Source organism: Vitis vinifera, chromosome 7, assembly GCF_030704535.1.
Source record: "Vitis vinifera cultivar Pinot Noir 40024 chromosome 7, ASM3070453v1".
In the NCBI taxonomy this organism is placed as follows: Eukaryota; Viridiplantae; Streptophyta; class Magnoliopsida; order Vitales; family Vitaceae; genus Vitis; species Vitis vinifera.
Window position 1 is genome coordinate 17,752,624 of NC_081811.1, and position 23,621 is coordinate 17,776,244.

General features: G+C 30.1%; 2 protein-coding genes across 2 annotated transcripts; one reads left to right on the forward strand and one right to left on the reverse strand.

Annotated features, from left to right (window-relative positions):
* The first annotated feature begins 888 nt into the window (after nucleotides 1-888).
* LOC100265497 (uncharacterized) lies at nucleotides 889-7,342 on the forward strand. Its single transcript, XM_002270858.5, has 6 exons — nucleotides 889-1,402; nucleotides 4,382-4,584; nucleotides 5,678-5,818; nucleotides 5,923-6,003; nucleotides 6,915-7,042; nucleotides 7,140-7,342. Exons 1-6 carry the CDS (start codon nucleotides 1,177-1,179, stop codon nucleotides 7,183-7,185), a joined length of 825 nt encoding a protein of 274 aa, XP_002270894.3. The 5' UTR covers nucleotides 889-1,176; the 3' UTR covers nucleotides 7,186-7,342.
* Nucleotides 7,343-20,681: 13,339 nt separating this feature from the next.
* LOC100265755 (ninja-family protein 4) lies at nucleotides 20,682-22,374 on the reverse strand. Its single transcript, XM_002271676.5, has 2 exons — nucleotides 21,704-22,374; nucleotides 20,682-21,370 (listed from the first exon to the last, which is right to left on the reverse strand). The coding sequence occupies exons 1-2, from the start codon at nucleotides 22,305-22,307 to the stop codon at nucleotides 20,841-20,843; spliced, it is 1,134 nt and encodes a 377-aa protein (XP_002271712.3). The 5' UTR covers nucleotides 22,308-22,374; the 3' UTR covers nucleotides 20,682-20,840.
* Nucleotides 22,375-23,621: the final 1,247 nt, after the last annotated feature.

The following is a 23,621-nucleotide window of genomic DNA, read 5'->3' on the forward strand; positions in this document are numbered from 1 at the left end:
GATATTACGAAAGTTGAGATATTAGGAAAGTTGAAATATTAGGATATTAGTTGTTCTTTTCTTATATCATCCGTTCCTTGTATCATTTTTTCCCATTCTTAGAATGATGATTACTCTCTATATATACTTTGTACATGAACGAATGAAAGCAAGAATGAAAAAACTACCATTTATCAATTTGAACACTTATTGTATTTTTTCTATGATTAATTAATCAATTATCATACCCTTTTTCACTTGTTTAGTAGAAACATTTTTTAGGACTTAAAGACATGTTATCCCATGATATATTCTCAATAAGTAATCTGATCTTGAATTTGAATTTGATTTTCGTAGATATGTCATTTGCTTCCAAAGAGAGTTATATATTTATTTCTTATTTTATTTTCTCTTTTAAAAATATACAAAAATAAATAGCAACTCTTAGAAAAAAAATTTATAATAAATCTTATTATAAGCAGGGACAAACATAAAAATACGCCACAAAGAAATATTATAATTCAAGATAATAAAATACAACATGATAAAATATTTTATATGAGTGAAATCAATCGTAATTTAATAATTTAAGAAAATATATTTTATAATATAATATTTATTTAACATATACAATACTAAATATTAAATATTTTTATTGCTAATATTAATAACAAATAAAAATAATTATTAGTAATCTTTTGATACTGAATATTTATCTTGAATGTAAAATAGGTATTTAAAAAATAATTTGGAAATTTTTATTTGTATTCTATATATAAAAAAAAAACCTTGAATGTAGCATTGATTATGGTATATTTGAAAGATAAAAGACAAACTTAAAATTATAATAAATAATAAAAAGAATAAAAAGGGAAAATATAAAAATGAAGAAGGAAAGTGAAATGTTGGGACAGTCAGCCTTACCAAATTGAAGAAAGTCAAGACATGATCTTTCCTAAGTCCCAACTAAGGCTTCGGTGACCAAGACTGTCCTGCAACCATTTCCTCACCATCCCACCTGTCTTCCTCTTTAATTCTGTAAACGTGGCAGTAGCAGTATCTGATTGGGATTTGGGTAGATGCAGAAAGAGTTAAATACAACCTGATCACAATTCACAATTCATACCTACTGCGTGCGCCTTGTGCTTGTCCCTGCTAAACGGCTCTGGAAGAAGTGGTGCATAGACGGAGAGAGGGATGGGGAGGAGGAGGAATTCGTCTGTGAATGTCCTGTTTGGATGGGTGAGGAGGCAGTCCATGAAAGTGAAGGCCTTCCTGGCGGTCACGTCAGTGTTGTCCTCTCTGTTGGCTCTCAAGTTTCTCGTCAAAGATCGCAACCACTTCTTTGTTGCCTCTGAAGCCATTCATGTTGTTGGGATTATGGTCTTGATTTACAAGCTGACCACTCAGAAGACCTGTTCTGGTAATTCTTTTCTCTTTTTTTGGGGGGTTTTTCTCCTTAAAATTAGTATTTGTTATGCTTTGTTCTTCCTTTTTGCAATTCGTTTTTAATTTTGTTTGGTTTTTCGTTGATTGATTATGGGGTTTTTGGTTTATGAGCATGGAGATAGAAAGGGCAATTTGGATTTTCTCTTCTTGTATATGGCCTTGTTTGTTTCCTGGGGAAATTTGTTTATGTGAGAATTTTCAATGGAAGAAAATTCTTTAACCATAATTTATATTCCAATGTATATTGTATCTTCAATTAGCTTTCGGGTGTTTGTTTGCTGGAAAGTCAGGGAAACAAATATTTTCCAAATATTTTCCAGAATGTTTAAGATTTTCCAGGTGTTTGTTTCGAGGAGAACCCATTTGCTCGAGCTTTTTCTTGTTGCCTTCTGTTTTTTCTTGTTGGACGATTTATACGCTTCTTTATTCCTTGTTTTGAGAGGTAACAAGAAAACTAAAAATAATGAGGTTGGTATAGTATGTTAGGTCAACCTCCCAACCAGATTGAACCCACTTGATATGATTTGATGAGGACATGTCCTCTTGGCCTTTCTTGATTGTTTCTTATGCTCCAGAGCTGTTAAAATATTTTGGTTTAAAGTTTTAAAACAATAATTATGAATTCTTTTTACTAATCATCAATGGAGAAGGATAAATTCATATCAGAAATCCTCTTGTTCTAATTTGGTCCTCTCTCCAGTTGGGAAATAAAACAATTGAGTTTGAATGAGATTTCAAAACCCAACTCCTGCTGGGTGCAGGATTGATCTGGTAGGTTTTGTACCCAGTTCATCTGTCTCAAAGGTTTTCTCCTTTGCCATCTTGAGCCCTAATCAAATCCTTGTTTCTCTGTTTCCATGGTAGGTGAGGGTGGTAAAATTGAAGGTTCTCCCTGTTCTCTAGCATTGCTACAATAGTTAGTACACTCCAATTAACACTCAGACGATTGAAAGATATCATTAATCATTCAAGTCCTTATATGAAGGACGATTCCCATTTGTTGAAGAATTATTCTCATGTTCATTTGCTCAATGTGACTTCAGGCTAAATTTATGTTCTCAACTCCTTTTTCACATATTTGAATCCATAAGATTATCAACCTATTAGTTCTTTTTCTAAGGTAGTTTTTTTGGGGTTCGGTATACTTTGGGCACATATCCCCTCTTATACAAGGGCTCAATGCTCTTTAGTAAAAATCAAATGATTGTTTATATTTGGTATATGATGCATAATTTCTTTTATTCTTTAACAAAAGGACAAGAAATCACAATAATTGTTTTTATTTCATCATAATTGTTTTTACTTTTTTAAGCAAAAGAACAAGCAGTCCACATGGCTATCGATATGTGGTATGTGGTGCATAATATTTTATTTTATTAAATGGAAAGACTCCCTGCTGTAGGCCTGTAGCTTATTTTGAAAAGTTGTGACTGTGGATCACAGCAAACTTATAGGCTTCATAGGATAAGTGTTTGGTTTTTTTTTTTTTCTAATTCTTTGTCTAGACCCAAAAGTTGTGAGAATGGATATGTATAATGCAATAAAATTGACATCAATGTTGCTGGTATGTTACAAAGTTCTAAGAGCTAAAGCTGCTTGTGAAGCAAATTTTCTTTCTTGTTAATTGAGACAGTAGATTTCCATAGAAGCTCAGTTAAAGCAGTGTGCTTTCACTTTATAAGCAGTATCAGTAGTTTCCAAGTATTGGATTTAAACTTGAAGATATCTTAGGTACTTCAAAAGAACAAATATGGCACCTACCAGGTGGTAATAAAGATCTGTACAGGAATGCGCCTAAATCAGTGATTATGATGGTAACATAGCAAGTGTGTAAATAAATAATGGTTATGTAATGGTGCAATAGTATGTGTTAAGCTATCAATTAACTAAAAGCTTAAGATGTTAGGTGACTTAATTGAGTTTAAAGCTTTGAGACCTTGCTTCACAGGCAAACTTCTTTTTGGACTTGTATGTGCATGGTTTAAAGTCGTGGTATCAGTTGCTAACATGGTAGGTGTAAGGCAGATTGGTCTCAACATCTGATGGTATTGCACACAAAATGCTAGTTAAAAATGAAAGGTCTAAAAATAATTAAAATTTAGAAAAATAATTACAATTTGATGGAATGAACAGATTAATTAAAAAAATAAATAAATCTATGGCACTTGACATTATCTAAATAGAGCACTCGTTGGAATTGGTTTATGATAGTTTTAAGAATTGAAGATTCTTGAAACATTACCTTATCCATTTTTACACCCAATAGGACCAATGATAATTTTTTATAATTGTTGTATCTTTGAAAATGAAAAAAATGAAAACAATAAAAAGAATTAGCAGCAAGTTAATAATTATATGAAAATAAATCAGTTTGAATTTCTTATTCCTAATCATGTATTGGGCACTTCTTTCTTGATTGATGAAGGGAATCTTCGAGAAAGAGATTATCTATTTTTTTTTTACCTTCCATTTTCATCAAATCCGAGTCATAGTGTTTGTCATTCCGAGTAGTTTCACAAGTTGACATAGAAAGAAACACACTTAGAAAGAACCAATCTAACTACTCTCAAAGGGAATTGAAGAGAGAGATATAAAAAGTTAAGAAAGATTTCTGGTAGATGAATTTGTGCTTGTTTCTTATGTACTTATCTCAAGAGATCAAAGCCTCATAGTCGTTTGCATGGATTAATTACATAACTGCTACAGAATTGTCATATTAACTGCAACAAGTTAGTTATGTCATAAAACTAATTGATCGCTTCGTTGACAAGTGTCAAGCATATGTGGGAGAAAAGAATTGACATGTAATTGGATGTTCTACTGCTTTGTGACTGCATGATCAAGACGGTCTTTGCATATCTACACTTTCAACATTCTTGAATGAGTAAAAGGTTTAGTCATATTACTGGGTCCCATTTGTGCCAATAATCTGACTTGCTATTCTCTTGTTTAGGCCTTTCATTGAAGACTCAAGAGCTAACAGCTATGTTCTTAGCTGTAAGATTATACTGTAGTTTTGTCATGGAGGGTGACATTCACACAGTCCTTGATCTTGCTACACTTATATCGACTTTATGGGTTATCTACATGATAAGGTTCAAGTTGAAGTCAACCTACATCAAGGAGCTGGACAACTTTCCCATATATTATTATGTGGTAGATACCTTCTTCATTGTTTGTCTTTGGTTATGCTTTATCTCAGTAGAACACATGGAATATTATATCTCTATGCAACTCTGCCATGTTAAGTGTGATTGTTGTGCTGCTGGTTCAGCACCCCATGCCTCTTCCTTGCTATACAAGAGCATGAATTAGTGTATATGCTAGAAAAATGTGTCAAATATACATATCCTACATGAAACAAATTTGGCAACCCAATACATCTGTGACTGCCTTCAAAACATTTGCTACACCATTTCTTTTGATTAGGAGTTTGATAAATTATTTGTAATTTGTTATTCCTGTGATCAAGTTTCTTCCTTATCTATTGCAATTACAGTAAATCCAAGGGGCCACATATTTAAGAGCTTCATTCTTCTCATCTTTGTAACATCAACATAATGGGAGCTCTATTTCTTCATTAGCTATTTGCTATTTTTTTCATTATATTTTAGTCTCTTATTTTAACTCTGCAGTAACCTTGAAATTGCATTTCATGCTATAATTTTTAATCTAAAGATTTTCATTTCATTGCAAGTTACTTTTGTGTTTTTATCATGTTATTTATCTGATTATACATTTGGAAGGAAGTTTTTATGATCTCTGCTTTATATGTGGTACATGTTTAAGTATTTCTGAATTCCATTCAACATATTCGACTCATGAAACTTCTAGATCCTGTATTTCAACATTCTGGATTTTTTACAAAATATTATCTTATAGCCCAAAATGATATTGGAGCAGGAAAGACTTGGCTGATTCATTATTTCCCGTAAGACCGAGCTGGGGTGATACATATTTAGTTTGCATTTATATTATAGATATAATACAAGGAAAAATGATGCTAACCATCCCAATCTCCTATCTAATGGGTTTATTCTATTGCTATTCTCTATTGCCCTTTTTTCTATTATATCCAAGTTTCCAGGACGATATGAGTTATAACATATAATGTGGTGGTTGTTCGTGAATGAATTTATTTCTGCTTAAAACATTCTAGCTATTGCCATTTAATATATAGAGGAACTTATGAAAATATTATAATATTCTTTCATCTTTTCAATGGCATTTTCTCCCATCTGTATTGCAGGTGCTGCCTTCTGCCATCCTTGCCATACTTGTTCATCCTTATACACAACATTCAATGATAAGTCGAATTTGTTGGGCATTTTGTGTCTATTTGGAATCTGTTTCTGTGCTGCCTCAACTTCGGCTGATGCAGAATGCCAAGGTTTAGGTCTCATGAAGCTCTTTTTGCTTTTAAATTTGCATTTTACTAATTTATGAGAAGCAGGTCTTTTTATTTTATTTTTCTCTAATTAAATGTGTTTTCAGATGGTTGAACCATTTACAGCCCATTATGTATTTGCATTGGGTGTTGCAAGATTCTTGGGATGCGCTCATTGGATCATTCAGGTTAGTTTTGGTGTAGTAGGTTCTTCTTCTATCTATATCTGTTTGATGTGAAGTGTGGATTTCATCTGCCAAATTCCTAATACATTTTAAGAATACAATGGACTCTGTAGAAACCCCTTACTACAGGATGAAAATTCGTGGCTTAGCCCTGGGATCAGGAACTGACCTTGCTCTAGTCTTTGAGAACTAGTACCTTGTTTGAACATGGATTTTTTGTGTGCGGGACATGGCAAATCATAAAATTTGACTCCTGTGTATGAAAGAATCTTGTTAATTGAGAAGAAATTGGTAACTCTATAATAGGTTCCATAACAGAGAGGCATAATCATTTCTCTTCTGCCTTTTCTTTTCCTCTGAAGTAAATAAAAGTCTCTTTCCTGAGTAGCTGATAATCATTGTTATTATCTTGCTGTGGCTTTCAATTCTGTCTTCCACTGGGTAGTAGAAAAGAAAATATCTGATATCAGCATCTCAGATATCTGGATTTGTTTGGATTAGTCTAGCATTTGAACCATGAAATCCATGAGATAATGATCAAAACAGACACCATACGTTAAATAATATCCCTAAGGTCAGTCGAACATGATTATTAAGTTTTCAGAAATCAAGAAGACAATCGACGTGTTGACGCCCCAAGAACATAAAATTCTTACATAAACAAACTTAGATCAAGTTATACAAACTTTTTTCTCTTTCTTTTTTCTAATTTGTTCAGCTTTATCAACTAAATTGTATGTATTGTGCAATGTGGAATTGTGAATCATATACAAAGAAATGAAAACAGCATGGTGGGCATTGAACTACCATCTCATTGATGAAATCTGGTGTCGATTCCAGTTTCTCTCGATCATTCCAAGATGGTCTGAGATCTCAAACCCATAACCTGCCATTTTGCTGCCATTCACATGCAGGTTTATGAGATTGGTGGGAAGTATCTATACCTGATAGGAAGCGGATTCTTGTGGCTACCAATGATTCTACTTGCAGAAGTAGTTCAAACATTCATCTTGGCCGATTTCTGCTACTATTACATCAAGAGGTGAGGCCTCGTTGCTTTATATTTTCACACCCCAGCTGTTACCACATATTTACATCATGTAGGTGACAAATCTCTGCTCATATATTCTGATTTGCAGTGTCATGGACGGCCAACTTGTAATGACTCTGTCTTCTCCAGTCTAGAATTATGGCTCCAAGCTTGGAAGGTGTAACCATACACATCTTGTTTTACATATAAAAGATATATTTACTTCTAATTTTAGGAATTTGGTGGTTTCAAGTCTTACTTGTCCCCATAATTTTATAGTTAATGAGAAAATTAACTCTGCAATTGGATCAATGACGTTCATTATTGCTATTTCCGGTTGAGTTGGTGCATGTGGTGTTTTTGGAGGAAAAATCTAATGGCCTGTTTGGTAACCGTTAATAAAAAAGCTTTTTTGTTCTTGCAAATAAAAAAATATCTTTTTTTTTTTTTTTTTTTTAACTTAGAAAACATGATAAACTTTTAATAATTTTTTTTTTATTTAGAAAAATAACTTTGAAGTGTTTTAAATTGTTTTTTTCATAAAGCATTCCTAGTAATAGAGTATATTTTGAAAATTGCCGTATTGTGCATAAATGTATGCTAATTTTAAGTCTATTTGATAATTGTTTTTGAAAATAATTATCAAAAACAACTTTTGAGAACAGTTTTTGAAAACTATTCAATGATGTTATATAAAACAAAAATCTATTTGAAAACTTAAAATGTTTTTAACTTGAGTTTAATATTTTAAAATGTATTAAAAATAATTTTTGTGTATATTGTTTTGTTTTTAATCCTTTTATATATTTGTATAATTATTTTTTTAAATGACTTTTAAAAAAATAAGTGAAAATAGTAAAAAATAATAAAAAAGTATTTTTTGGAAACATTTTGTTTTCTATTATTGAGAATAAAAAAATAAAAAACAGTTTTTGATTATTAAACATCTTGAATTTTTTTTCTAGAGAATATAAATTTGTTCTTGAAAAGATCTTCATAGAGATTTAGATAAATTTTATTTTTGAAAATAAATGAGAATCTAAGAAGTATTCTCAAAAACTACTTTTTTAATTATTATTTCTAATGACGTTATCAAACACATATTAATACTTTTGTTGAATTGTTCTTCTATTTGAATTTCAGAAACACCCAAGGAAAAGCGAGGCCAGAAAAGAGCTTAATGGCTCTTTCATAAAAACCACCTTTTATTTTACAATGTTGTGACTAAAAAGCATTTTTAGTAATTTTTAGAAGAAAATGGTAAGGAAAAGAGTATTTATATTTTTGGAAGTGTTTTTGGGATGAAAATAAAGTGTTTGGCAAATTTTAAAAAACACTTTTAAAAATCCGGAAAAACACTTGAAGTGATTTTTAGAGAATCACCTGACAGGTGTTTTTTTTAAAAAAACACTTCAATTTTTTTGAAATATTCCAAAAATGCCCCCCAATGATAAATCAATTAGAAAAATCTTTTTTTTTTTTTAGAAATTAATAGGTCATCGTATATTGTTTTACTTTTAAAATTATCTTTTATTCAATGTTCTTTTTTTTATTGATTTAGATGTTTTTTGTAAATATTTTTTAAAATTTTAGTATAGTGTTAAAAAATTATTATTTTTAATTAGAAAAGCCTTTTTTTTTTTTTTAGAAATTAATAGGTAATCTTATATTGTTTTAATTTTAAAATTATCTTTTATTCAATGTTATTTTTTTAGTGATTTAGATGTTTTTTCATTAATAAAAAGTTTTTTTTGTTTATCATACCATTTTTTTTAATTAAAATTGTATGTCCTTTTTGGTAATTTATTAATATTAAAAGTGTTTTTATATTTATACAATATATTATCAAAAACACTTTAGAATCATTTTTTCTGATTATCATAAAAGTGTTTTTCACAAAAACACTATAGCAGAAAACACTTCAAATAAAAACACTTCCATTAGAATCACTACCAAACGGGCTCATAGCAACTTTGTTATACATAATTTCTCTAAGGAAGCGTATTCCAAGCATGAGAAAGCACTTTTAACCATTAGGAATCATTTCCAAACACTAAAAATTGTTTTCAAGGATTAGAATATACTTTTAAGTTTTAACACTCTTAAATTATTCTGAAAAGGACCCTTAATAAAATGATAAATTACTACCCATTATTTATTTAAGAAGTTGTATACATATGTGTTAGTATATTTTATTTAGTTGACAATTTTATTCCTTTCTTATTAATTAGATGCGACTTGACAACTTTAAACTTTATCAAATTCGATTATTTGAAGTTGTAAAATTTAAAGTATATATATATGGATGCTAAATCTTTTTAAATGACTAATAGAATAAATTAGGAAGAGAATGTTTTATATTTCTTGATTTGGTTTCTACTATGTTTTTAATTCCAAAAATTATTTTTGGTAAGTTTTAAAATTGTGTGTATCTCTAAATTGGTGTTTGATTCTAACAATAATTTTTGGAATTTTTTTTTGGTAAATTTTAAAAAATTGTATTTGTTTGTAAATTGGTATTTAATTCTAAAAAGAATTTTTGGAATGTTTTAAAATTAGTAAACTCTTCGTATTTCCTAAAAGGGTTTCATAATATAAATATAACTAGAAATATTAAAGGAGAATTATCTTTTAGGGATAGATGGACCCCCAAATTAACAAAAGGTTCATATAACTCTTCAAATTGAGTTGAAGGATATGAAATAGTAACGGACAAATATACCCTTTAAGAACACATATAAAATATTTTATAAAATTAAGTTAAATAATTTTTTTTCAATAAATTTTTTTTCAAAAATACTAAATTAAATAAAAGTAGTTTTCAAAAATATTAAATTAAATAATTTTTTTTTCAAAAATATTAAATTAATTTTTTTCTCAAAAATATTAAATTAAATTAAAGTATTTAAAAAAAATATTAAATTAAATATTTTTTAAATATTAAATTAAATAAATTTATTTTTTAAAAATATTAAATTAAATAAATTTATTTTAAAAAAATATTAAATTAAATAAAAGTATTTTTAAAAATATTAAATTACATAAAAGTATTTTTCAAAAATATTAAATTAAATAAGAGTATTTTTCAAAAATATTAATTTTTTTTCTCAAAATCAACAAAGGGCATTGTTGGAAATATTGAAGGATGATATCCTTCAACTCAATTTCCATACTTTCATTGGGTCTTGGGCTCAATTTGAAGAGTTGCATGGACCTTTTGTTAATTTGGGGGCCCATCTACCCCCAAAACATAATTCTCCCAAATATTAAAATAAGGTGGACTTTTATGAACCCTAAGAGAGCATACCCATTCATCAAAGCTTGATCCTTCAACTCTCAAACTTTCAATATCTTTCTTAAGTGTAATTTTTCGACTTAACAAAGATCAAAGATCTTATTGTGAAACTTTGATAAGGGCTTCAAGGAATCCATTAATGAGCACAAGAGAGTGCAACGTCAAGAATGTGGAAAAGCAGTGTAGTTGTTGATGGTATAAGCTACTAAGGAGTAGGTGCATTCAATTGAGAAATATATGTATTATTTTCTCATAATTAGTTAATTATTTAGCAGTTGAGAGATCACTCGTGATTTTTTACACCTAGTAGATTGTTAGGTGATTTTTCCATGTTATACCTTGTATATAAATCTATTTTATTTATGTGTGTTTGGCTCACTAAAGAATTAATATAAAGAGACAAACTTAAAGTAGGTAATAAAGATATTGATTGGGAGATTAATTTAGGGACCACCTATTCACCCCTTCTAAGTAGTTTCATTATATCAAGACTAGACTTTGATTTTCTTTCAAGCACAAATCAAGTGGAAAAAAATTATTTTCAAATTTTTTATCAATTCTTGCTAGTCTTGATAAATGGAACCAAACTTCTATAAATTGTCCACCATTCTTTATTGGGAGTAATTACTCCCATTGGAAATCTAAATAGAATTTTTTTTCTTAAAATGCTAGGTAAAAGACAGTGGAATATGGGTGGTTGCCTCAAGTCTTAGATGACAAGAATGGTAGTCCAAGTAGTGCATTAAAACCAAAACAAGAGTGGAATATATTAGACAATGAAACGAGTTGGATAAATGTCAAAACCTTTTATTGTATTTTCAATGGGTTCAATCTTGATCTTGGTGAAATCGTAGATATATCGGCATTTATCGGCTCTTTTGTCGATTTTTCTAGAAATTTTCAGATTTTTTTGGTTAGTCAATAGACTGACGTGGTCAACATCGCCCTCCCGCTCACCCCTTCAAGGCTTGGGTTCAAACCTGGTTGCCACTAGACCAAGTTTCCACTTGTTAATATATGATGATAATAAATATGTTAAAGTTCATTATTAAAAAATAAACAAATAAATTTTAATTGTTTTATTTTAAATTTTATTTAATTAATTAATAAATGTATAAAAACTATCATTATAATTTTGTTAACAAATATTTTTTTAATATAATTTATATGATAATTAAATATTAAAAAGTTGTATATGCATCATCATTTATTTTACATTATTGAATGCATTTAAATTAAATAAATTATAGTTTTACTATTAAATGTATCATCACTTATCTCATTAATCCTAATTTAAAAAATTACTATCACTTCACTTTTAAATTTTTTATATTTATCCTTTTAATTTTACTTAATATTGAATGTTTTTATTTTAAAATATTAAAAATATAAATTCATTCAAAAAATACTAAAATATATAAAAAATAATAATTAAGTTCTAATATTTTATAAATTAAAATTAATTTGATTAGATAAATAATAAATTATTAATATCGACATATCCTTGTTTACCGATATTTTTCTTTTTAACCAAACTTATATCAATTACATTTTAAAAATAACTTTAACATGTGTATTTTTATTTATTTTATCATTTTTTGGAGTTTTTCCAAATATTTTCATGAATTTTGAATAATTTTTGTCTTATTAATATTTTTGTCAAAGTATCCATCAATATTTTCGATAAATCCGTAAAATCCAAGTATCGATATATCCATATTTACCGATATTTCAAACCTTGATCTTGATGAGTTTTGTTGGATTGCAACATGTAAATATGATAAAGAGATATGAGACATTCTTGCAGTAGCACATGAGGGAACTTCTCCTATGAAGTTGTCAAAATTGAAAAGTTTAAAGACATAAAGATGAAAGACGATGAGACATTCTGATTACTATTTAGAAAGAACATATTTTAAATTATAATTCTCATAAATTTCACATATTTTGAGTAGTAACTATACCTAAAATATTCAATTGACAAATTATTACTCTTGCAATAATTACGGACCTTCTTTTGTGATTTGTGAAATGATTTTAAGGTGTAAATGATGCATTTAATTTGATCATAGAAAAAATGAGATTGAAAAGTGATGAAAAATGAAGAATTAGAAATTTTGCACAATTGTGCGAATTAGACCAGAAAAGGAAAATGTATAGCAAGCTAAGTAATGTGTTTGCATGCTCATGCAAAATTTTGCATGTAGTTGCAAAATGGTCTAGAAAAGCTTCAAACATGTTGTTACCATTCACCTTGGAATTTCACATGACCGTGCGAAAGGATAAATGCTCGTGTGAAATGGCCAGATCTTGTGCAAAATGGCCAGATCTCGTGCAAAAGTGTTGTTCTTGTTCTAAATTCCACATTTTTGAATTTGTAAGTTTCTAAAAGACCTTCAAGATGTTGCCAAGTGTCTACTTGACCTTGGAGAATGAATAGAAATTTAAATTTCTCATTAAGAACTTTTTGACACTTTTGGATTTTGAAATTTTCTAGAGACTCTCTCTCTCAATGGAATTCTCTATTTTATCTCATTTTCTTAGTATCCAAACATGCTTTGTGCAACCAAATCTCCAAGCATGAGTGGTTAAATCTTGTTTTCTATGAGAAAGGAGAATCTAAAGAAAATATCTATGGTAAATTAGATAAATGATACTTGATTTGTCAAAGTAATTTAATCCAATTAATTGATTAATTGAATTTCGAGTATTTTTTTTCTTCAAATTGTCTTAAATGACTATTATAATACAAACTAAATTGGTTCATTAAATTCTTAAAGTTAGATTTAATGAAATTGATAGTTGCATTGCTTGAATTATTAGAAGATAATTTAAGATGAATTGAATGGATGGTTTGAATTAATCTTTTGGATAAAATCACTTGAAGAAAAATTGGATTTAGACTTAAAGTTAAATAAAACAACAGTTTAGATGAGAATTTAGATTTTCAATCTAACTTAATGAAAATTAGATCTCAACACCTATTCACGAGATAAATTGTTTCTTTAGAAAATCCTAACTCTAAAAGTTTTTTTTTTTCCTATTAAATTTTCTTTCAAAATTTTATTATTTTACATTGAATTATTCTTCCCAAAATTGAAATCATTTTTATTTTCATTTTTATCAAGAAGAATTGTCAAACCATTGTTACTTGATCGCATTCATTTCTTTTCTTTCCATTTAAGCCTTAATTGCCAAAAATAATTCATCATAGTGGACGACACCTAAAACCGCTATACTACTATAACTTCTGTTAAAAAACCATTTTTTTATTGGCTAAAAATTATCTTAGCATAGTTGAATTTGGTTATAAATTTTATTTTGATACGATAAATGACAAAAATACATCCATCACATTCTTTGAATTCTATATTGAACTTAGTGATATTCTTAATTCTTATTTCAATTTAGGAGAAGAATCCCTAACTCTAAAGTGGTTAGAAAAATATTATGACCTCTCCCTAAGAGATTCGATGCTAAAGTGATCACAATAGAGGAACGTAAAAATATGGACTTAATGAAAGTAGATGAACTTGTAAGTTCTCTTTAGACTTATGAGATGACTCTACCCTCCCCTAAAAGACCTAAAGGGATAACCTTAAAGGCCTCTTTAGAAGAGCAAGTGTGTCAATGAGAGTGAGCAAGTTCTTAATATAAAATTTTGGTATTCTTGACTTTAGGAAGGAATATAGTAAGGCCTCTTAGGGTCAAAGTTTACTACAAAATTTAAATTTTTTATGGAAATGCAAAATAAAGGAACTTCTAAAGATGACTTAAAGAAAGGGAATAAATCTTTCTTTAAGAAAAATGAATAAAAAGGTCAATTAAAATCATCACAAGTTGCATGTTTCAACTGTGGAGGGAATGAACAATTAATTTGCTTCCGATTGCCTTACACCTAACAAGAATAAGAAAGTTATGCAAGTGACTTGGAGTGATTATAAGTCTAATAATAATAATTACACAAGCTTAAATAAAAATGAAAATAACAATAATTTTATTGCCTTCACTGCCTCTCTTCATATTCTAAAATTGAAAGTTCTATTGAATTAAGTGATGATGAAGAAGGGGAGTTTGACACTCTTCAAGACTCATATAATGACTTATATCATGAGCGTTATGAGTTAAAGGTTGAGAATCTGAAGTTAAAGAAAACCTTGAATAAAAAAACATTCATTGAATGCCTTGAATTTGAGAAAAAATTATTTGAATGAAAATTAATTTTTTATGGATCATAGAAAATTAACATGGATTGTAAAATCAAGGAATTTATAATTGAAAAGGAAAATCCAATTGAAAAAAAAATAAGTTTCTTGAATTTGAATACCATGATACGGTGGTTAAAAATGATTTACTTACTTTGCAACTACATCAACTTAGAAAGTCAACATGAAGTATTCATCATAGTTCTAAAATCTTGAATGGAATGATTGAGAAAGAGAAGGTCCAGGGAGACAAGAGAGGTTTAGGTTACTTAAGCAAATTTGAAAGTCCCGTGAATGGGAAGTCTACTTTTGTGAAACCTAAGAAAGCTCTTTTTTTGATAAATCATTCTTTAGGCAAACCCCTAAGTGCACTACTTACAATAAATTTGACCGTGATACTAATAAGCGCTTTAGTAAACTCTTTGAAAATTACCAATGATAAATATGCTAGTGAGTGAGTCTAAGTACCTTAAAAATAAGAATTTGAATATCAAGAAAGATAATAGGCCTCACACTATACCTAAGAAAGTGAAGAGTTGATTTAACACTATTCCTAAAAATAAATAAAAAAAGACCTAGTTGCACTTCAAGGTACAAACCTAATGAGTTTCAAATCCTCTCTTTTAGATTTTCCTAAGAAATCTGTAGGAGTTTTCTCTTCTAATTAGCATATATTTGTTCCATAACCTATGGTCTAGTTTATTGTTTTGTTCTTTATCCCTAGTGCTATATCTTTTTAGGAGTCCTTAACTTTATTTATTTATTTTTTATCTTTTTTATTTAGGACTTATTTGTTAATTAGTGCTAATGATTAAGATTTAGGGAAAACTAATATTTTCTAGAGTCTAGGATCTCATATTTAGGAGTTAGCTACTTATTGGAGTATGATTCTAGGATAAGGTTGTATTTCCTCTAGATTTCAATATATTCATATCCATCTTTTATAAATTTCATAAGACTTTAAAATTCTTTTAAGGTTAATCCAAGATTAAGAATATTTTAAAAGTGAAATTCATTGCTTGGAAAAGTAAAAAAATCTCTAAAGTTTATTTCAAAAATAAAATAAAATAAAAAATTTTAAATTTTTTAGGAACTTTAAAGTCACATGATATATATGAATATGATATAGGTCATCTATGGTAGGCACTAAGTACAATGTGAAGCTCATTTGGGAAAGACATAGATGCGCCATGATCGTAGAACGTGAATGAATAAAGAATTAATATATTAACCACCAAATTATTATAAGATCTTGTACATTGTAATAATGTTATTATTCTTACAAATATTATCCAAGGCTCTACATATCATACTACAGTGGTGTTTGTTTTTTTTGACTTTTTGCTGAAAGCAATTTGTTTTCAGAATTTAAGTTGTTTGTTTTTCTATTTTTTTCATGACTTATTATAAACCTTTTACTAAATAGAAAAAACCAAAATATGTAACTTTTTCTAAATAGAAAAAATAATATATTAGTTTTTTTTTTTACTTTTTAATACTTAATATGAATAAAAATACTACAATAACAAACAACCTTCAATTTAGAATTAGGTAAAAAAACAAACACCACCTACATCTTGTTATTCTTATTTTTGAACGTAAATCACAAAATTCCTCACATTTCATTTTATTCCCCGAATTCCTTTTTTTTTTTCTTCCCTAAAGCATCCTCCAATTTAGTCGTGTTTGATAACTATTTTCGAGAACAATTTTCTGTTTTTCAGAACAAAAAAACTAGAAAAATAAATTTGACAACCCAAAACTATTTTTTATTTTTTGTTCTTATAATGAAAAATAAAGTGTTCTCAAAGAACATCTCTTACTTGTTTTCTATTGTTGTCACTTTGTAGACCCTCATTTTGGCCTAAGTGTTTTTTATTATTTTTGGAGCACTTTGCTGGTAGCATGTCTTAAAGTGGGGGACGGTTTCCTTTGGAGCCACATGCATGAGACGCATGGCCAAGCACACCACTACCTTGCCATGGTGGTGGTTGGGGGATAGAGACGTCTTTGAGCAAACTGTAGAAGATGATGGCAAAAACAGTGGGTTGGTGGTGATATTTTGGTTGAACAGGGAGCAATGAAGATGAGATAGTTGGATAAAGGGGATCAGGGCGTTTTAGGAGAGGGAGAAATGCTTGAAGACGTGCAAAGCTTGCTCAAGAGGAGTCCGGCCAAGTATGTTTGATGTTTCTAATGATTTCTAGGTTGCTCATAGGCTAGCCATTACTGGTTTTTATTTTATCGTTCATGCCAGATTCAGATTAAGATTATTGAGGCTTTGTTATTACTTGCTCTGGTTCATATTGTCTACATCTCGCTTTAAATGCCAATGTTTTTTTATTTTACCACCATTTCTTCAACCTTACCCCACTCATTTCATACCCATCACACCCATTCCGTCACACCCACACTATTATACTCTTCTCTCTCATCACCACTGTCCATCGCCCACCATCATCATCTCTACTAAATCATTTTCATTATTCATGAGAACACTTTCCATAGTCATGGAAGCCCATGTGGGGGACTGCACCAACTTGCCAATGAGGTGTATGGTGAACTAGGGAGGAGAGAAAATGGTGGTCGGACACGTAAGGACAGAGAGAGACGGGGAGTAGAAAGTTGGGCTGGGAAGATTTTTGAGTTAGAGGGAGAAGAGAACCAGAAAATGGTAGCAAGAATAGAGTGGGTTCCGAGATGCGAGAATGGTGGTGCTAGAGAAGGAGGCGGAGGTCGTGTTCGACAGTGGGTGGAGCGTTGAGGCGGAGGACGGGCTGCTTTTGGACTTTGAGCAGTCAAGTGGGAGTTCGAAGAAGGAACTGTCGGCAAAGGAGGTCCCGATGATAGTGGTAGCTCCTTTGCCGTTTTTTGAGAAGCCTGGCGAAAGGCAATATGATTGCTCCTGGAAATGAGTTTTATGATCTAAACGACTGGTTTGCAGTACTTGAGGCAGACATGATTTTCTTGGGCATACCAGCAACGCACTCAAAAATAGAGATGAGGAACTTCAATTGATTCAACCAAGACTTTCTAATATGTAGGAATTATAGGAAATTGGGTCACGAAGAAAACAATGGGTTTAATAACCTCCACTCATTTCACCACTCAACCCATTCTTTGTTTTTTTCTTTTCTTTCTCTCACTATTTTCTCCACTTAAACTTCTTCCAACCCACTTTCAAGCACGTGCACCCACATTTGCATTTTAATTCTTCATTTTTCTTGTATCAAAGTTTAATTTTCCAAAATAAATTTTCATCTTCAAATAATTCTTCAAAATTCGAATTTTCCGAAATTCCATTCTCAAAATAATTTTTCCAAGCTTCCAATTTTCGAAATTTAATTTTCCAAAATTCTATTCTCAATTTTACTTTTTAAAATAATTTTTCAAATTTCCAAATTTCCAAGATTTCAATTTTTTTAGTTTAATTTTCCAAAATTATATTCTCAAATGATTTTCCAAAATTCAAATTCTTAAATTTAATTTTCAAATTTCCATTTTTCGAATAATTTTCCAAAACAACCATCCTTAAAATTTTCCAAAAATTCCAAAATTCCAAAAGTTCAAATTTAATCTTTAAAATACCATTTTTCAAAATTTCCAAAAATTCCAAATTCCAAATTTAATTTTTAAAATGCCATCTTCAAATAAATTTTCCAAAATTCCAATTTCCCAATTTAATTTTTAAAATACCATCTTCAAATAAATTTTCCAAAAATTCCAATTTCCAAATTTAATTTTTAATTTTTAAAATGTCGTCTTCAAATAAATTTTTCAAAAATTCCAAAATTCCAAATTTAATTTTTAAAATGTCATCTTCAAATAAATTTTCCAAAATTCCAAATTCCAAATTTATTTATTTATTATTTTTTTTTTAAATGCCATCTTCAAATTTAATTTCCGAAACTCCAAGTCTTAAATTTAATTTTCAAAGTTCATATTTCTTCAAATTTAATTTCCAAAACTCCAATTATTAAATTTAATTTTGAAAATTCAAATTCTCAAATAATTTTCAAAATTCATATTTCTTTTAAATTTAATTTCCAAAACTTCAATTCTTAAATTTAATTTTCAAAACTCTAATTCTCAAATAATTTTCAAAATTCCAATTCTTAAAAAACCTCTAATTTTCAAATAATTTTCGAGACTTCAATTTTCAAATAAATTTCAAAACTCTAGGTTTCTTTCAAATAATTTAAATTTCACTCCAGTTTTCAAATATTTTTTAATTCTATCACTTTTCATTCTTCATTAGAGTTTTAATAAGTTACTAAAAATCATGTTTTTAAATAAACTTGCTACCTTTCCTTTCAGGTAAGCACTTTCACAAATTTTCTTTGATTTTTAAATAAGCATGAATTTGATTTTCATAATTCCAAAATAATGGAATTTGTGGGACTAATTCATGCAAGATAATTTGGGCTTTGGTGGGGGCCCTACATATGAGTTTTCTCTTTTGATTGCCGATTGTTATGCTTAATGAATATTATTTGATCTTTGTTTTACTCTTTGATATGCATGTGATGATTTATACTCGAACTAACCTTGTTCCATGATAGCGCACTATTACTTGTTGCTAAGGTATGATCTCACTCTCACTGCTTATTTTTTATGCATGATTCATTTTATTATTTGATCATTTCAATGATATCCATTGATTGCCTTATCAATTGTCACAGTTACTTCACCTTATTTAGTAGAGACCTTATTATAGAACTTAGAGGGGTACTACGACTCACCACCGTACCTTCCCAATAGGTAACCTGACCCCAGACCTGACTTTTGATTTTTCACAAACTTGTTTTTCCTTCAGGAGTCATATTTAGGGTTTTTCTTTCTTATTTTGTTTTTCCCTTTAAAAATAAAACAAAAATAAGTGGAGACTCCAAGTCTTTTTCTAAAAAAAAAATCATATTTTTTAATAAACAAAATGAAAAGCGAGTCACGTCATCGAGTGAGAACGCATTGAGCAAAAATACAGGGTCCACACACTTGTTTTTTCATGATTGTTTAAAAAAATAATTATATATACATGTAAAATGAAACACTAGATCTAAAAATTATTTTTAAAACATATTTCAAAATATTAAAAACAACCTAAAAATATTTTAAATTTTCAAATAAATTTATATTTTATAAAATATAAAAAAAATAGTTTTCAAAAACCATTTTTCAGAACTATTTCCAAAAACAAGTTCCAACCAGGCCCTAAATCAATTTTTTTTTTTGTTTTTTTTTTGTTTTGGAGTCATGTTGAAAGTATATCTTAAGTCCTTATAATATGATTTTCAGTGAAAAATAGATAAAGAAATCTATGAAATAAACACATGAATAAATTACATATAGTCAAATATATCATTAAAAAACTCCCACCAATATTTATGTATTTATCATGTAACTGTCTTCCTAATTTTATTAAAAAAAAGTCCACCAAACAAATCTAATAAATATTTGGATATAAAAAAACATAAAAATGATTTTTATAATTTATGCTATTTTTGTTAATATTAAATGTTTCTTAATAGAACTTGTTTAACTTACATATTAAGTCCAAATAATGTAAGTATAAGGACATGTTTGGTAATTATTTTTAAAAATAATTTTTGTGAGCAATTTTTGAAAGCTATTTTCTGACTTTTGAAGAATAAAAGTCTTTGTTGAAAACCTAATGTTCTTAACCTATTTTTAATATTTTTAAATATATTTTAGAAATAATTTTTATATATAATATTTTATTTTAATTATTCTACTTATTTGTATAATTATTTCTTAAAATAACAAAAAATAACTAAAAAATATTTTTTTAAAACACTTTATCTTCTGTTCTTAAAAATAAAATACAAAAAACAATTTTTAATTATAAAAAACATTTTTTTGTATTTTTTGTTCAGAAGAACATAAAACTAATTTAATAGTTTCTAAACAGACCTAAGATTTTAGAAAAATTTGTAATTTAACATGATATTAAAACTTGATTTAATTGGTGAAGTTCTCGGATTCAACTCCCCTCTCGGCAATTTACATTTTTAAGGTTTCCCTCTATGTAAATCTAAACCCAAGGTGAAGCAGATCGATTGAATATAAAGCTCTTCTTAAATTTGAGAGCAAATTAGGGGCATCTATCAAATAGCTCAAAATTAGACCATGCTTCATCAAAACATGCTATGTTAATGTGGTGGAAAGAAAAAGTTGCAGTAATCGACCACCTTTGCAGCTCCCTACTGGCTGAAAATTAAGGAATCCAACTAACCAAAGAGCCAAACAGAAAAAAAGTTCACACTTTTTATTAGCAGCTTCAGTTAGTTGATCATGCAAAGGCAGAAGGAATTACTGTAATGTGTCTCAAAGGGTGTGATACATCTACTCCTCCAGCATGTTCCACAAACCCAGCTGGTGAGAAGGAACTCCCATGGCAAACACACACTATGCTGATCTCTGCTTTCGTGTATCTGTACAAAAACCCAGTAATTGTTTTCCCATTTGGGCCGTTTCCGGTTGTTGAGACGCATGGCATTTGCTCAAGGGAAGGAGCAGAAGGATGGTGGTTTTGATTTCGAGGCTTGGGAGGTTCGCCCAAGTCACCGTTTCCATCCCTGGCTTTCTTCAGAGGACTAGGTGGGCTTTCACCAGTTGATGAGTTGCGCCTGGTTGTGGGATCTTTGACTGGGGTGGAGACCTTCTCACCAAAGCTTGTTGATTTGTCAGAACTGGTACCTTGGGAGGAGTCCTTTTGGTAGGAGGAAACACTGTGCTCAGATTGCCCCTGTGCTTCGCTGCTTTGAGGTGGTGCCGTTCGGGTATGACTTGAAAGGCTTCCAATATCACTGCTGCCACTATCTGCCAACACAAAACCCAAATCTAAGCAATTCAATTCCCCTCTGGAAGTTTGGATTTATCTGCTAAACATGCCAAAACAGATTCACCCATTTGCAGCTTTGCTCTTACCCATACACAAACAATAGTAAAGATGTCCTCAATTCTTTAAATTGATGAGCAGAGCAAAGCATTTTTTTTTCCATGGCAAGTGCAAAATCATAAGCAAGCCAATGAAATTTGTGCAAGAAAAAAAAAAAAAAGGAATAGACAGAAATTGCAGGTGCATGACAAGAGTATTGAATTGAATTTTGTTAATAAGCTTTTGACAAGAGTATTAGAGAGGAGTATCATTACCTTGGTGAGACACACTAGCAGAGGAATTAGTCCACCCATCCGACAATACCGACCGACCACCGTACCCTTGACGCACCGGAAGCGACTTCACGGGTTGAAGCCATGTAGCCGGAGCCCCACACGGCACCACACATGGAAATGCTAAAGGAACGTACTGCACCTTGGATGGATGTGCGTACTTTATCGGCACCATCATCTGAATCGGACCCTCAACTATACCATGATTCCGATGGTTGATATATGATTTATGGTGCGTTAAGTTGGCCTCATTATTCTCTCTCCTCTCTCGATCCTTTACCCTGTTCTGCAACCGCTGCGCCTCCAACCTCATCCTCTCATCTCCTACTCCTCCTCCATTCCTCATGCCTTTCTTCTTTTCTCTCTTCTTCTTCGCTTCTTGTCTCCGCAGAGCCTGAATCTCGCGCTTCGCCTTCGCGTCCTCAGATCTTGAGCAACTGCAGAGTTCCAACTTTGAATCGATTTTTGGCTTTGATGTCTCCAAGTTTCTGAAACTTCCTCCGACCGATAATTCTAAATCCACCTCCATCTCCTCTTCTTTCAATGAACTATTTTGAGCCGTTGAAGCTTCAAGTTGAATTACCATGAGCGAGAAACGTGTCAAAAACAATTTTCTAGGGCTTTCTGTGCTTTTGGATTCAGATTTTCTCCGTAGGGAAAGCGGGCAGAAATAGGAGCGGAGGAGGGGCCTGGGAGAATGCCACGTGTCATAGAAAAGTGACACGTAAGAGGTTCGGATAAATTTAGGGCCAATTAAAAGCGCGTCTTTGTTTTTTATTTTCTTAAAGCAACCGCAGCTTGGATTAAGCGACCACGTGGTGGATGCGGAGGAGTCGTCAGGTGAGGGCTGACATTATAACACGTGTCGTGAAAAAGGCTGTCCTTCCTGACATTATGGCGCTTAGCGACAGGGATACGGACACGTGGGTTGAGATCTTGTTGTCTGCCGGAATCTCCACCGTCATTTTCAGTGGGACCGCTTTAGGAGTCTATGATTAGCCACGTAGCGGTGCAGGTGGAGACCCATTAGTAGGACACGTGGGAGGGGTCTATGTAGGACAGCTGGGGGATAGGTGTCGTGTCGTAGCTTTTGGGAGGTGATGGAGACTCCTCGACGTGGATTTGAGGTGGACTGTCTGTGTTATATAGTCGCTGGGTTTGTCCATTTTCATTCTGATTTTGTACAGAAATACGAAAACTACATGATGTGGCAACTCTCCCACATTTTAAATTCCAAAGTATCTAGAATACGGAAAGAAGTATCGGCTGTCATCCATAAATAATTATATAAATATAATGAATGATTAAAAATAAATTAATATATATAAAAATTATTTTTAAAATATAAAAAGTTAAATTAAAAATATTTCAAGTTTTAAACAGATTTTTATGCTGCGAGATATTAGAAAATAATTTTTTAAAAAATATTTTTTAAAATTGTTTTTTAAAAATACTTTTTAAAATTGTTTTTAAAAAATACTTTTTAAAAAGGACCTAAAAATAAAAAACTTTCAAGTACATGAAAGAATTTTCAAAAACAAAAAATTATAAAGAAGAAAACATTCCTATCATTTATATATATATATATATATATATAAATAATTATAAAAATCTAGTTATTCCTTATGCTATTCTTAAGAGCAATTATTGTTTGTTTTTTTAACAACAAAATGTTGAAAAAATTAAACCACATAGGATCTCATGTGGACATTAAAGTATGCAGTAAAATTTGGGAATTATAAAATGTTTACCTTGATTAATTCCATGGAAAGTCATTCATGTGCTCTTTTGGTGTTCAAGGATACGTTCAGTGCGTGATGATGTGAAAATCCGGTTTAATGAGTTTTTCCTTTTCCTACACCCAAATACAGTCCTATGTGTGCTCTGAAGAGTTCATGCA

Excerpts from the sequence above, each read along its gene's own strand:
- LOC100265497 (XM_002270858.5), top strand. The coding sequence starts at position 1,177 with ATGGGGAGGAGGAGGAATTCGTCTGTGAATGTCCTGTTTGGATGGGTG. Across the intron at positions 4,585-5,677 it reads TTCCCATATATTATTATGTG|GTGCTGCCTTCTGCCATCCT; the intron begins GTAGATACCTTC and ends TCTGTATTGCAG. Across the intron at positions 6,004-6,914 it reads GCGCTCATTGGATCATTCAG|GTTTATGAGATTGGTGGGAA; the intron begins GTTAGTTTTGGT and ends ATTCACATGCAG.
- LOC100265755 (XM_002271676.5), bottom strand. The coding sequence starts at position 22,307 with ATGGTAATTCAACTTGAAGCTTCAACGGCTCAAAATAGTTCATTGAAA. Across the intron at positions 21,371-21,703 it reads TGCTAGTGTGTCTCACCAAG|ATAGTGGCAGCAGTGATATT; the intron begins GTAATGATACTC and ends TTGTGTTGGCAG.